The sequence below is a fragment of the Symphalangus syndactylus genome, chromosome 10 (genome assembly GCF_028878055.3).
Source record: "Symphalangus syndactylus isolate Jambi chromosome 10, NHGRI_mSymSyn1-v2.1_pri, whole genome shotgun sequence".
In the NCBI taxonomy this organism is placed as follows: domain Eukaryota; kingdom Metazoa; phylum Chordata; class Mammalia; order Primates; family Hylobatidae; genus Symphalangus; species Symphalangus syndactylus.
In genome coordinates, this window is record NC_072432.2 from 18,120,807 (window position 1) to 18,136,169 (window position 15,363).

At 43.6% G+C, this 15,363-nt stretch overlaps 1 protein-coding gene across 1 annotated transcript in view; it reads left to right on the forward strand.

Annotated features, from left to right (window-relative positions):
- Positions 1-5,216: 5,216 nt before the first annotated feature.
- The window catches only part of FRMD4A (FERM domain containing 4A), a 695,719-nt gene continuing 685,572 nt past the window's right edge, over positions 5,217-15,363 (forward strand). Inside the window, exons 1-2 of the mRNA XM_055296556.2 lie at positions 5,217-5,540; positions 5,959-6,084. Coding sequence (XP_055152531.1) covers positions 6,040-6,084 — 45 coding nt within the window. The 5' untranslated portion in view covers positions 5,217-5,540; positions 5,959-6,039. The remainder of the gene's footprint in view (positions 5,541-5,958; positions 6,085-15,363) is intronic.

Here is a 15,363-nt window from a genome sequence, read left to right on the forward strand (position 1 = left end):
TCTACACCTGTCTCCTCTTTGGTGCTCTGTCTTGTGAACTGTGTTCATCCCAATCTTTCCTGACTCTCACCTCTGTCTCCATGACTCTGGGAGAACACTTGATTCCACGTAGCTCTACTCTCTGTTCTGTGGCCTGGAAATACTCATAAATCAATAACCTGGGACAATCGTAAGGCTTCTCTCATTTGTTTCTTATCTTTCATGGATCACTGGCCTTTGTTGTCTTATGTCCATTGTCTTGAAAAGTATTGTTCCATATATTTTACATTTTTTGTTTGTTTCATTTGAAGCATAGACTTGCTCCCTCTAATTCCATCTTGGATAGAAGCAGGAGTTCTTCATATATTCTTAAAATACAAATATTTACATGGTTGCAATTAGAGAATATGTCTCATATTACTTGCAAATAAACATATCTCAGACATTTGCAATACTTCTAAATAGTTTCATAATTGCCATTTTAATAGCTGCAAAATATTTCACAGTGTGCCAAATCTACTTGAGCACAGTTTATGCATTAACGAGTGATTTATGTCCCATCTCTTTCTAAAAGTGAATTTCAGATGGCTTACTGACAAAAAGGCCTACTCAATAAGAGTAATACAGTATGCATTAGAAGGAAAAATAAGATTGAAAAAAAAACAGAGGAAGTAATAATGCCAGCTATGATAATATCTGCTGTAATTGAAAGTAAAATTAGATTTTGGGCATTCTGGAAGTCCACTGTGCCAAGTGTGATTAGGTACACTATTCTCATTATCAGAATTAAAAGGGGACCAAAAGAGAACTCACAGTTATTGAATATCTACTATGTGCAACTTAAGAAAAGTTCTAATAAATAATGTTTTCTTTGAGTCTCACCTCACCCTTGTAATTCTTGCTCTGGATCCTAGAGAAAATGACAGAATAAGCCTTCAGATTCCTGGGAGTAAAATGGCCTGGCAGGTTTTCTGGGGCCAAAGCCACCCACACCACAGGCCCTCTCAGGATAATGACATTTTCCTTTGCACTAGATTCTGAGAGGAATTTCTGACCTAGGGCAATTTATATAGATGGCAGTGGGTGGTCTCATGACCAATGTCTGAACAACAGCTTCATGCTAAATACAGAAGAGTTTTTGTTTGTTTGTTCGTTTGTTTTGAGATGCAGTCTCACTCTGTGTCCCAGGCTGGAGTGCATTGGTGCGATCTTGGCTCACTGTAACCTCCACCTCCCACCTTCCTCCAAAGGATTCTCCTGCCTCAGCTTCCCAAGTAGCTGGGACTACAGGCACATGCTACCATGCCCAGCTACTTTTTGTATTTTTGGTAGAGAAGGGGTTTCGCCATGTTGGCCAAGCTGGCTTCAAACTCCTGACCTCAGGTGATCCACCCACCTCAGCCTCCCAAAGTGCTGGGATCACAGGTGTGAGCCACTGCACCTGGCCCAGAAGAGGTTTATGAAGAGCTGGTTTTTGCAATGGCTTTTGATGAGTGTGACATTGAAGTATGCTTCATTTGAGAAGTTTTTAGGAGTAGGATACATTGAAATGGACTATATATATATATATATATATATATAGCTTTCTTGGGAGGTAAGATTAACCAAGAATAGAATTTAGTGACTTAGAGGAGGGGATTGCCGTCCCCACACCTTCTTACTTCTGTGACCTTGAACTAGTTCTTGAAGGGACCCAGATAGCTCATATTCCACTGCTTTTTGATGAGGGCCTATTTAATATGAATTAACTCCTCTTCTTCACAAGCTGCTCAATAACCCCTTGCAGTTTGATTTCTGTGTCCGAAACCGTACTGAAACACCCTTCCACCTCACCCAGGCATCTTTGTGGAATGACCATTGCCACTCGAATTTGGGGGCTCTCTTCTCCTTTTTCTTCTTTGACCACTCCTTCTCCATCAGCCTGTGACCTGTCCTCACAAACTCCCCAAGTCCTACCCACTCCCTGAGGTCTTGCCATTGCCTGTTCCTCTTTGCGCTTTACATTTTGATATCTCCATTGGTGCCTGATTTAATCTTATTGAGCACGGACTGCTGTTCGAGCTCGATGCTTAGAGCCGTAGAAGTAAACAGAGAAGAACGATGTTCAGTTCCGACATTAGTTTGTTCCTCTCTAGTAGGGGGATACTAGAGAAAAGCAAATTACTGTCAATTTTTTTAAAGAAGGAATTTAAAAGTTGTACAAACAAAGCAAATATGAATGCCCAAATAGAAGAATCGGGAAGAATTTCATGAAGTATGCAACTTTTGACTCTGAATGTTGTGTAAATGTATATGCTGTTACCAGACTCAGTGTATGTATTTCCCAGATTTTCTTGGCTCCTCCTGTCCTCCCTGGGCAAATTGAGCCACTTGCTCATTGGAAATCCCAGCTGCTGCCATTGTCATTTCAACTCCTGGCACTGCCAGCTGTTCTAGGCTCCCAGGACAGAACAGAGAGGGTTTCTATCCCACACACTGAGGGAGGAGCCTCACCACTCCAGGGCCCAGGTCCTGTCTGACTGACTCACAGAGGCTATGGTTTCTTCCTTTTCTTCTGGGCTCAGATGTAATGCCTTTCATGCCTACCTGCGGGAGTTGGTAACATAACCCTGAAGGGCAAGAGGGTTAATGTCTGGTGGAATCAAGTTGACCAAAAAGAGTCAACAGATGGACAGCACTAGGCTGTTAGCTCCCTCTCCCTTTCTCTCCTTGATGGGTTATGCGAACAAGTGGAAGTTCCATACCTGTCTGGAAGCTCTTCCTCAGGCTGAGTAGCTGTCCTAGGCCCAGCTCGGTCAACTCCACCTTGTACTTGCTCTCATTCCACCCCTGCCTCACCTTCCCCACACCCCCACTCTTGCCACCCTGAAATTGCACCTCCCAATGATGTCATCATGCAGAAGATTGGCTGCAGGCTATTTTCCAGAAAATCTGGGCTGCAATTCAAGCAGACAGGGGATGAGGCTTTCCAGGCAAAGGAGCCATGAGCGAAGTGCTTAGAGAGGAAGGTGGGTGTTGTGGGGGCCAATGTCAAGGGCTGACACAAAATCTCTCAGGCTAGCCTCTGCAACCTGAGGATGTCCCAGACTCCCCCATACCTGAGGCTGCTTCTGCCTGTTTCTGCTCAGGGTTTGTCTTTTCTCTGCCCATATCCACCAGTTGCAATAGCTCCAATATTAACTTTTTTTCTTAGCTTTGATTATTTTCCAAACACATAGTCCATATAGAATCAGAAAGCAAACGTCCTGAAAAAGATGTTCTGCTGTTCCTGATGTTCCAGTGCAAGAGCTACAAAAAAAAAGGAAGACCTCCCTACTCTGTGCTATCCAAATTATTTGGGATTTTTTTTTTTTGCATTTGTTACATATTATCTTGTATCATTAACGATTCTACCACATAAAAAGTTCCTTGAGGGCAGAGGTACAAAGTCGGCATTCTGCAAATATCAGTTGAATACATTTCGAAATCCATCTGCAAAGTTAGGATAAGGTCCCTTAAATCACTATTTTAAATCATTTCTTTAAAAAAATTGACAGTAATTTGCTTTTCTCTAGTATCCCCCTACTAGAGAGGAACAAACTAATGTCGGAACTGAGCATCGTTCTTCTCTGTTTACTTCTGCAGCTCTAAGCATCGAGCTCGAACAGCAGTCCTGTTCCTTAAATCATTGTTATTATTTTTCAAATGTGAATATACATATTATTTTGAATAGTATTGCAATCCACCAGCATAGTCAGAATGTCCTGACAATTCTGTGCAAGGCCACATGCACGCAACCCAAGTCATGCTTTGAATCTCCAGGCACCTGCTGGCAAGGAGGGATACTCCGGTGTTCCAGGCATCAGTAACATGAGACTCCATCCACACACTGTGGAATCAAGGTTCAAGCTCATTGGGCCACCATAGGAAAAACAATGTGGAAGAAATTTTTTCACTTACTTATTTTATTTTGTTTTATTCTTTTCTTTTCTTTGTTTTGTTTTGAGACAGAGCCTTGCTCTGTTGCCCAGACTGGAGTGCAGTGGTGCGATCTGACCGCAGTGCAACCTCCGCCTCCCGGATTCAAGCGATTCTCCTGCCTCAGTATCCCAAGTATCTGGGATTACAGGTGCCCATCGCACCCGGCTAATTTTTGTGTTTTTCATAGAGACAGGGTTTTGCCATGTTGAACAGGCTGGTCTTGAACTCTTGACCTCAGGTGATCTGCCCGTGTCAGCCTCCCAAAGTGCTGGGGCTCCAGGCGTGAGCCACTGCACCCAACCTTCACTCACTTATTGAATATATTTTAGTACTTACTCTGTGCTAAGCACTGTAATGAGCAAATACTTTTTGTTTTTAAATTTTTTTAGAGACAGAATCTTGCTCTGTCCCCCAGGCTGGAGTGCAGGAGTGCAGTCATAGCTCCCTGCAGCCTCAAACTGCTGGACTGAACTGATCCTCCCACCTCAGCCTCCCAAGTAGCTGAGACTCTAGGCAAACACTACCATGCTTGGCTAATTCTTTTATTTCTATTTTTTTTTTTTTTGTAGAGATGAAGTCTTACTATGTTGCCCTCGCTCACCCTGAATTTTGGGGCTCAAGCTATCTTCCTGCCTCAACCCCCGGAAGTGCTGGGAATACAGGTGTGAGCTCCCATACCTGACCCAAATCAATAGTTTTAAAAGTATAAGAAATATAGAAACAATAGCTATGCTTGTGCACAGGAACATCAAAGGTCATTAATTTCTTCCCCCTAGTTTCTTATTTCAAAAACTGGTCTCTATGTTTCTACATTTCACACTGTCTAGTTAATTTTAAGGATTTTTTGGAACCATTACAGGAAGTGAGTAAAGGAAGAAATCAGAAAAGGACATACTAGAAGTATCAGGAATCACCATTTTTAGTTGAATACACGGACTCCAGAAGAAGACACAAGCTTGACAGTCCTCATGAAAAGATATCTAATTTTCTTATGGCTTTGACTCTGGAAAGCCCTTTGAGCTACCCATTATATAACAAGATTCGGCAGGTTTTTTCTTTCTCCCTTCATTGACATCTTCCAGGGAAAATGCTGCATGATATGATTTTCAAGGCTAACTTGCCTTTTCCTCTTAAGCAGTGTCCCTTGTGACAAATTCACCTCCTATGCCTGCCTGAGCTAGGGAGGCTCCTTCAAAATTCCTAACAGGCAGCCCTGTGGAGAGATGGGAGGGAAGGGATGGGAGGGAGGAAGGGCGGGAGGAAGGGAGGTAGAGTGTGTCTGTATGCGGCGTACATGTGGTACAGCCAGGGAGATCAGAACGCTCACAGAACAGGCAGTGCAATTCCATGTTCCTCCTAAGTATGTTAGCCTTACCGGGAGCTGAGCTGGCCAGTCTACTTGGAGAGGAAAAGTAGATTTGGGGAAGGTGGAAGGGGCAGTTCCTAAATGACCTCCTCCTCGGGGATGGTAAGGGCATTTGCTGATCTGCAGTGACTGCCTGGTGCCTCATGGTCAGACTCGGCTGTCTCACTCCCAGATATCTGATTTTGCAAAAAGGGACACACCTACCTGCAGCAAAGAAGATACCAGACTGCGAGCGGTATGTTGTGACATTCAGCGTGTTTATGCAGCAGAATTGCTGAGAGATGCAGAGAGAGGGGGTGGCTCGGGCTGCTTGATTTATCTGCAATAGGGAATGTTTTATTTTAATTGTCAGTTAAAGGAAGAATTGCTGCCAGGGCGAAGGTAGCAGTTAAACATTCCGTGTTCTAAGCTTTCACATTCGTGTTTGATGCGGTCTCCGTGTCTGTGCCGCTTTGCGAAGCTAGGGAGGGCTCACCTTTAAATAACCTGCAGCTTCCTATTTTCCTTCTTCTTCTTTTTTTTTTTTTTCCTCCCTAAGCACAGTTCCCACCCTGTCTTCCCTGACCTCCTCCCCACCCCCGTGTGAAAGGTGGCCTATCTTCCCCTTGAGCCTTTTGCTCCCTGAGTCTGGATTTTGGCTCCTTTTTCTGCAGGTGCTTTTGGATGCTCTGTAGCCACCCGGGGCCCAGGCGGACTGACTCGGCGGCAGGATTCGTGCATGGGAATCGGAGACCATGGCAGTGCAGCTGGTGCCCGACTCAGCTCTCGGCCTGCTGATGGTGAGTGTTCAGACAGGAGGTGGGGCCCGGGGAAGCGTCCACTCCAGCCTCCCCTGCACCGTGGGCTGCTGCTGCCGCTACAGTAGCTGCAGACATGTTCAACATTGCTCCGCTTTATCCCGCAGGCTCTTTGGAAATGCTTTCTTGGGTCAGAGTATCAGCATGACAAAGCACTTGCAGGGAAAAGAAGCTGTAGCTTTGCCATTTCAGAAACTTGTTGCTGAATGCTATTTTGAGAGCTGTGCCTGCAAACAGGTGCTAAGAGCCCCTCGAAATAGATTGCTAGGATGCCTCCTCCAGCTCCCAGCATCCTTTCCCCCTTGTCTTTTGCATCTAAATTGAGCCGATTTGTGTTTGTTTTTGGATATCTTCTCAGGGCAGCTGTGGAATCTGTTGCCCATGGGGTGACGGAATGGGGTCTTCTTTCTAGGCACCCACATATCTGCTCATATTTTCCTGTAGAGGTGGTGGAGGAGGTTCGCTGTGGCCCCAGTGATGCTTGGGCTACTGAGTTGGGAGCAGCTTGTTTCCCATCTACCATTGATGGCAAACCTTGGCAGGCCTTGTCCAGGCATTTATCTGTGTGTGAGTAGCTGACTCACCTTACGACCCTCTGGAATTTTCACCCTATTAAGAAAGCCCTTGCTCTTACCATATTAAAGCACACAGGGACATGGGCGCTGTCCTGTTCCAACCCAACTGGCTTGGCCTGACACTAGGTTCAGCATTGGCTTTTGCCATGGTTTTGCACTCTGTCTCCTTTCCCAGGGTTCTCACACACCACGGTAGTACTGGCTGCTGTCAGAAGTAGCCTGCATCAGGCTTGGCATGGAAATGTTTCCAGCATTTACACAGGAGATTTTATGAACCGAGCATAAGTGCTTCTGTGTATATTGATTTGTGTCTTCTGAATGAGGAGGGGAAATGCAACTTTGCAAGGCCTGATGAGTTTATGGAGGTGACTTGGAAGAGCCGTCAGTGGCAAGCCTGCCCCCTGGGTGGCAAGCCAGGTCACATTAAAAGAAACAGATATCTTGGTTCTTTGTTGCTCAAAATGCCACCGGGTCCACAGATTAAGTTGAACTGCCTGAAATCTATCTCATGGGCTTCTGCTGACTTCTGATTTCACTGGGGGAGAAGGACTAGAAGAAATGAAATTGTCAGTTTCCAGAGAGATTACCCATTGCCTGACTTCTTTCCCTTACTAATTCTATCATCTGATGACACTTTATCCTCCCTCGTCTACCTGTGGTCAAGTAAACTGGATAGGAATTTTCATTCCATCACTGAGTATTCGTGATGGTGGCTGGCACTAAAATGCATTATCTATGGGATCTAGGAGACCTCTGGGAACGTGGGAGCCTGGGTTATATGCACTGAAATACAGGTACACATGTGCACGCACACACACAGGTATATGTATATTATATTATCTAGTATACTAACAGAAATAAATCCTGCATCATGTTAATATAGAGGAGAAAAGTTTTCTTGAAAAATAGCTTTAGGGAGAGTTAGACCCACTTGTCTCAGCCTCCTACTTGGACCTTTCTTCTATGCTTAGAAGAAAGATGTGTATCTGCTTTGTTTCAAGCCCCTAAGCATAAATCCTTGGTATCCAAATTAAATGAAGAGCATCCATTTCTGCTGTTATACACACGCCACACACACACACACACACACACACACACACACACACACACACACAGGCTTTCCTGTTCCCGGGTCTTCCACATATTATGGCTGCTGTCCTGGTGGTGTCTACATCTCATACTTTACCTTTCATTTGACTGTGGCCTCTGCCCTTAGATCTGTCTCTGGCACTCACTTCCTGACCGGAAAAAAGGATCGTGTTCTCCTCTCTTGGAAACCAGGGGAAAGAGCTCTTGACACCCTGATGGACCATTTGATTAAAGAACCCTGGAGTACCATGTGTAATCAAAATCTGTACACATGTTCTGGTTCATATTTAGTTCAGGGAAATTTTCCCCTATGGACTTTGGTGCTATTTTTTTTTCCTTTTTAAGGGTAAACCCCAAAGTAATTGCTTCCCTGACATCTTGCATGATGCATCTTAAAATTTATAAGCAAGCCGAGGAGGAAAGAAAGGAGGAAAAGAGGCCATTTAGTGGAGTTGCTTTGGCTGTGAGTTCAGGAAGGAAGCTGTAAACATTATTATTTATGAGCTCATTCATCAGCCAATCAGTTGTCAGTATTTATCGAGTGTCTGCTCACTGAGGAAGGTAGCCTGGCATAACAGCAAGAGCCAGAGCTCATAAACTCACAGTCTGTGAGAGGTTGATACCAGATTGGTGGATTGCAGTTCTGATTTTGTGCTATGGAGTCATCGTGGCTAAGGGGTAGCTGGGGAGATGATCTGGCCACACCCCTTGCTTTTGGATAAGGAGATACCCAGAGGTTACATTCAGCTTAGATGCTAAATGCTTCAGGGCAGAGCATGTTTAATTGGTTACAGAAGTGGCCACAGAGTCTGGAGGGTTGGACAGCCCTGTGCTCCATTCTAGCCTTGCCACTCATTGAGTGATCCTGGGGATGTCCTTTCCTCTCTGTGCCTTAGTGATGCCATTTGCTAACTGAGAGTGCTGTCTAATGTCCAGGGTCCCTTCCATTCTGTTAAACACAATTTAAGATCTCTAAGAAACAGTGTACAGATGAAGTTCCAGGATGGCCAATTCGAGGGCTTTATTTAGCATTATGTCTCTATTTCCAACCTTGCACATGAGCAGTATTGCTTTGAAAATGGTGGAATGTGTTCCCACTCTGGCTTTTATGCCAGGGCAGATATGTTTCATATTATTAGCTGACGCAGATGATCATTAGTGTTCATTCATATTCTGCCATTAGGAGTCTACCCCACAGGAACCTAAGTTGGTCTACTGGACAAAAGCCAATGACTTTTGAACAGTGTCTCAGAGGCCTTTTCAAGCTGGGGCTGGGTTGTGGTCAGCTGGGAGGGGTCCCAGGTGGTGAGCATGCCTGGACCATCTTGAGGTGGGAGGACCTCACTGATTCTTTCAACGGAGAGCTCACAGAGGGCAGTGATGCCTCTCCACACAGGACAGAGCCACTCAAATGACCACGGAAGGGTGGACTTGGAGAGAAGACACATTCTGGTGGTGGAGGTGGCCTTTCAGGCTGTTGAAAAGCTGCCTCTCCCATCTTTGCAAGAATCTCAGGCAGCGAAAGAAGATACTGCTCTGTTCACCAAACTGTGAGGAGGCTTCAGATTGATGTGACTAATTGCAGAGCGGGAAGCTCTTGGCTATGTGTCATTTGTTGAGGGCATGTGAGTTCAGGGAAAGCTGCAAGGGCTGGAACATGCTAGAGCTGAGGATTAGTTTATCTTCAGAGCCAGGATAAGCATGCATAACCAAGGGGCTTCAGTGGTGTTATGGTGCCATTTTGGTTCTTAGATTCTAAAGGCTCACACCTTCGGGACAGCTGGATTAAAATAGTTTTTAATGGAAATTAAGTGGATAATAAATAATGCAAATTAAGCTTTTCTATAAATGAAGTGTCTTTAGCCGGGCGCGGTGGCTCACGCTTGTAATCCCAGCACTTTGGGAGGCCGAGGCGGGAGGATCACGAGGTCAGGAGATCGAGACCACGGTGAAACCCCGTCTCTACTAAAAATACAAAAAAATTAGCCGGGCGTGGTGGCGGGCGCCTGTAGTCCCAGCTACTCGGAGAGGCTGAGGCAGGAGAATGGCATGAACCCGGGAGGCGGAGCTTGCAGTGAGCCGAGATCGCGCCACTGCACTCCAGCCTGGGTGACAGAGCGAGACTCCATCTCAAAAAAAAAAAAAAAAAAAAAAAAATGAAGTGTCTTTAAATACATTATCTCATTTAATTCCATCCATGACCCTATTTTTAAGACAAAAAAAGATCTGATAATTAGAATTTGGGAAACTGTCAGTGGCCACTTAAGTGATGAAGCAAGTTCTCAAAATCTCAGTCCTCTGAGTCCCAAGCCAGTGCTTTCTCTGACAGCATATCAAAGCTCAACAATTTGACTTCTAGGACCTTCTAACACTTTGGATTCGCTCCTGAAGTGAGCTTCCCTCGAACCAGTCAGCATTTCCTGTGTTTCTAGGTGGGGAATCCTGCCTTTCTCTTAATCATCTGTTCTTTTCCATACTGAAGTGTAAAATAAAAAAGTGATACCACAAGTCTGGCTCAAGACGTCTGGCTTGACTCTAGCAAGAAGAAATATTTTTTATATCGATGAAATAGCTGCCATTTTTTCAAGGTTCTATTCTCTCAGACTCTGTTTCTAGGAAAATTACCAAGAGTCATATTTTATAACATAAAAAATTTAATGTGTAAAAACTCAATTCACAAGTCAGAGAAGTTAGTGGGTGATTAATCACAATGAATGAAGGATGTCGATTAGATTATCCTGAAGTTTCTTTCTATTATAAAATTTGATTCCGGATTTCTGGGCTTCTTTTGAATAGACCAGCTCCCTTGTCTATGTTGAATAGATTTCAATGGATAACCTGCTGTTCTATGACTTTATCTCCCTCATTTCATTTCATTATAAATTCTTTTCTAAGCCATTTTCTTCCTTTGGACAATTTCCTTTTTAAGTAAGCAACAAATATTTGCTGAGTATCTACTTTGTGCAAGAAGAGTACAAGGCAGTGACTGGCTTTAGCATACTTACGGTCTAATTGTCAAGACAGGTTGGAGATACACAGGAACTATAACACCGAGAAATTTACAGGACATCTTCAGAGAATCACATAAGAATTCTAACAAAGCAGTGCCTAACTCATCACCAAGTGAGCCCTAGGGGGCGCTGTTTGTCAGAGTGGATGAACTTGTCCTTGAAGTTCAAGTAAGATGTTGAGTGATGGATGAGTTAAGAGAGCAGATTTGAGGTGAGGGGAGTGGTTGAATACAACAAAGTCTAGATCGGGTTTGGGAGACGGGGAGTAGATTGGTTTGGGCAGATTTCCTGTAGGTGACAAAGGGTTGCGAGATCAGAAAGACCAGTTGGAGATGTGATCAAGGTCCTAGTTCTATTACTATAATCTAATCCTTCTCTACATCTGACCTGTGAGAGGTCTAATCTGACAGATTTGGATTAGATCCTGAAAAGAGATTCAGAATTTGTAGTAAGCCTATGGCTTTTCCGCAGATCCCAATTGGCAAAAAGCATAGAATAAAACTGAGTTTTGTCTTAAGGACACTTGCTCTTAATAATCTCTATGTTTTTCAAAGTGCGTTTGCATATGTTGTCCCACTGGATGTCCTCAACACTCCAGGCAGGTTAGGCACGACATCTTCCTATTATATGGTGAAGTTGGGGTCCAGAGAAGTCAAAGGGCTTGCCCAAGATGACTCAGATAATTTGCGATAAAATTTAGATACAGGCCAGGTGCGGTAGCTCATGCCTGTAATCCTAGCACTTTGGGAAACTGAGGCGGGCAGGTCACCTGAGGTCAGGAGTTTGAGACTAGCCTGGCCAACATGGTGAAACCCCATCTCTACTAAAAACACAAAAATTAGCAAGGCATGGTGGGGCACACCTGTTGCCCACCCACCTGGTAGGCTGAGGCAGGAGAATCACTTGAACCAAGGAGGCAGAGGTTGCAGTGAGCCAAGGTCGTGCCACTGCACTCCAGCCTGGGTGACAGAGTGGGACTCCATCTCTAAATAAATAACATTAAGATAGTACTCTAGTTTTCATGATGGTTCATGCATATGTTTGAAAAAAAGTGAATTGACAACTTTTATGGAAATTTGGAGAATAATAATTACATAGAAATACAGTGAAGCCACCTAAAGCACTGTATACAGAATGGGGCCGTCCAGGCATGGGGCCCAGGGGAGAAGTCCTAGATTTTTGGGTCTAAGGGTGAAACTAATATTTAGTATCATCTATCTTTCTGGTTTATTCATAAGTAAGAGAATTGTCAAAAAGTCCCTGAGAAATGGTCATGTCATTGTTACATGCAAGTCAGTAGCGAAAATCCTTCTTAAGCTTAAATTATCGCACCCAAGGTAAAATTTCCCAATGGGTATCTTTGAGATCTTGCTATTAATATTTTTTAGTTACTATTAAGTGTACAAATTTATCTGTTTCAAATGGTGAAATTTGAAATCCATGACTATAAAACTAACTCAGATAATTTTTCCTAAATATATTTTTATTTCATTTTGTGCCAGACCTGTTTCTGTTAGTCTAATCGACAGAGACTAACTCAAACTGCTAGCATTGGCAGAAAGGGAAATTTATTGACTGATGTGACCAGGGAGTCTCAGGAATAAAACAGCTCCAGGAGAAGCTGGGTCAAGGACTTTGCATGGTGGCATCTGAGCCCTGTTTCTTTGGCTCTGCCATGTCTTGGCTCTGCTTTTCTTTGTGTGGACTTCATTTTCTGGCAGAATCTTCTCCCAGCAGCTGTAGGGTTACTTGTTCTTAGAGTTAGTGAATGTAGGTAAATGAGCAGGACTCTCTTTCATGGTCATCTCTTACAAGCTGTCTTTGGATCTCTTGAATAACAGGCTCTTCGCGGGCCAATTACTGGGTACAGAGATGGAGATTTCTGACTAATCAGGCTGGCTAATGTGTCTAGACCTATTGAAAGGAAGGAAGGAAGTAATCAACTGGCTGATAACTCTGTCTGAATTACATGGGGTGGGAAAAGCAGGTTCCAAAAAAGGAAGAGCTATATTATCAGGAGGGAGGATGCTATTTTATCAGAAGGGGATGCTAGGAAGGCAAAAATGATAGACACCCATTACAGTGGTCTGTGCATCTTGTATACCATGACAGGTAATCTGCAAAACTAGTCAGGGAGGTAAAGCATCAGTGAATCCCAAATCATGGCTTCAGTTTTCCTCAAAATAAATATAAATGGAGAAGCACAATTGCCTAAATATTTTATGCTAGGTTGAACAAATCTCACCATCTGTAAAATAAGATAATAATAGCTACCATGTAAAACTTGGGATAATTCAACCAGATATGCATGTAAAGTTCGTAGTGCTATTTTTGGCCCAAAGCAAATAGCACAGTATATACTAGTAGTCCCTTCCTTTATCTTAAAAAGATATGAAATGATTGTCTACCTGAATTCATCTCATGCAACTCTTACATGAGACAAAATCAATCTAAGAAACAAGTTGCCCAGTTCTCTCTTTCTGCATCCCAGTCTCTGGGCAATGAGTGACCACCTCCGGACAATCAGCTAATGCTTTTAGAAAAACAGATGTTCCTGTGGCCATGTGAGCCATTCTAGTCATGAGCAAATTTAAATTTGCATTCCTATCTTGAATAACTCACAAAATTTTCTTACCCTTTGAAGGGAGATGACTAAAATATGGGCTGCAATATGTTCTCTCTGGCAAAGGCAAAATGCGTGCATTTTACACATGATGGGGCAGCTATGAGTGCATCTCTGCTAAAAATTAATTGTACAGCAGCTTTGCAAAGTGTAATAGTGGTTTGGAGAACATATGTTACTGGTGCAGGTAGCAGTTTCTCATTGACTTCTATGCCAGAATATGAAGCTTAATGGAACATACGGTATTTAGCCTGGTAGTAACCAAAGGTCCTGGAAACGTGCTCTACCAAGACCATGTGGTTCGTATCGAGTGGGGAGAGTGAATTCCAATGTCAAGGAAACACTGGCCTGCAACTTCTGTTGTATTGTGATGAGTGCCTTTTATAATCCTGGATATTGAAATCTTAGCCTCACAGTCTGGACCTGGAGAAGCAATTTCCTGAGTGGTAGATCCAATTCATCTTTTCAAGTACATCACGCACACCCATGGTTTTCACTGTCATCTGTACACTAATGGCTCCCAAATCATGTCTTTCGCTCAGGCCCTGCCCCGAGCTCCTAGTAACTGCAAGTCCAAATGCTTATCAGATTTATTCTCCTGCTTATTCCACAGGGATGTGAAACTCAGAACGCCCCAGCCCAGCTCATATGTAGAATTTATGGTCTTCTCCCCAACCTTAGCTGGTGGTGGTGCCTTTGTGCTTGTTATCCTGGGATTAGCCTTGGAGTCCTTGCTTTCTCTCATCTACCTGGTTCAGCTAGTCATGAGCCATGCTGCTTCTGCTGCCTCAGTTTCTCTTGAATCTGGCCCCTCCTATGTACTCACCTGCCCTGCCTTAGTCCAGGCCTCTACTCTTTCATACCTAGTGTAGTGGTTCATTCTCGCATTGCTATAAAGAAGTACCTGAGAATGGGTAATTGATAAAGAAAAGAGGTTTAATTGACTCACGGTTTCGCAGACTGTACAGGAAGCCTGGCTGGAGAAGCCTCAGGAAACTTACAATCATGGTGGAAGACTAAGAGGAAGGAGGCACATCTTGCATGGTGGGAGCAGGAGGAAGAGGGAGCAAAGGGGGGAAGTGCTACACACTTTTAAACAGCCAGCTCTCATGGGAACTCACTATCACAAGAACAGCAAGGCAGAAGTCCGCCCCCATGATACAGTCACCTCCCACCAGGCCCCTTCCCCAAAACTGGGGATTCCAATTCAGACTTGAGATTTGGGCAGGGACACAGATGCAAACCATATCACCTGGGCTACCTGCAGGGCCTCTTACCTGGTCTTCCTGCTTCTAGTCTCTTAACACTGTTGCCTGTCTTCCGTACTTTTTCTAGAGTGTTAGTTATGAAATAAAGGTCTAATTTCTCTGCCTAAAATTCTCCAGTTGTACCTGATTTTACATAGGATAAGGCTCTAGCTTTTTAATGTACCACATTACTCACTTACAGATCTGGTCTCTGCCTACCTGCCCAGCCCCATGTCCCAGGGTCCCTTCCTCCACCCCTCAAAATTCATACTCTCACACTGTTGGACATTTCCTTCCCCGACAAATAATATGCAGGATTAAGCCTGTGCTCTTCTGAATGTACACTATTATTTGGAATGCTATTCTACCTCCCTCACTTTCTCCTTTATTTCATATATACATATATGAAATATATATTCATTCATATATATAATTCATATATATATAAAATTTTACTTATCACTAGATGATATTTGACTTTTGTATCTGTTTTTCTTAATAGATTGTGAGTGCCTCATAAGTATAGAGTATTTCTCTATACTTTATTCATTCGTTTCCTTCATTCATCCATTCATTTAACCCATCGCATACTGTCTTCTGGACACTGTTTTAATAGGAGGGATACAGTGGTGAACCAGACAGAAAGTCTTCCTGTTGTCATCAAGCTTACACTCTGCTGGGAAAAGACAAAAAAAAATAAAAATAAATAACACATT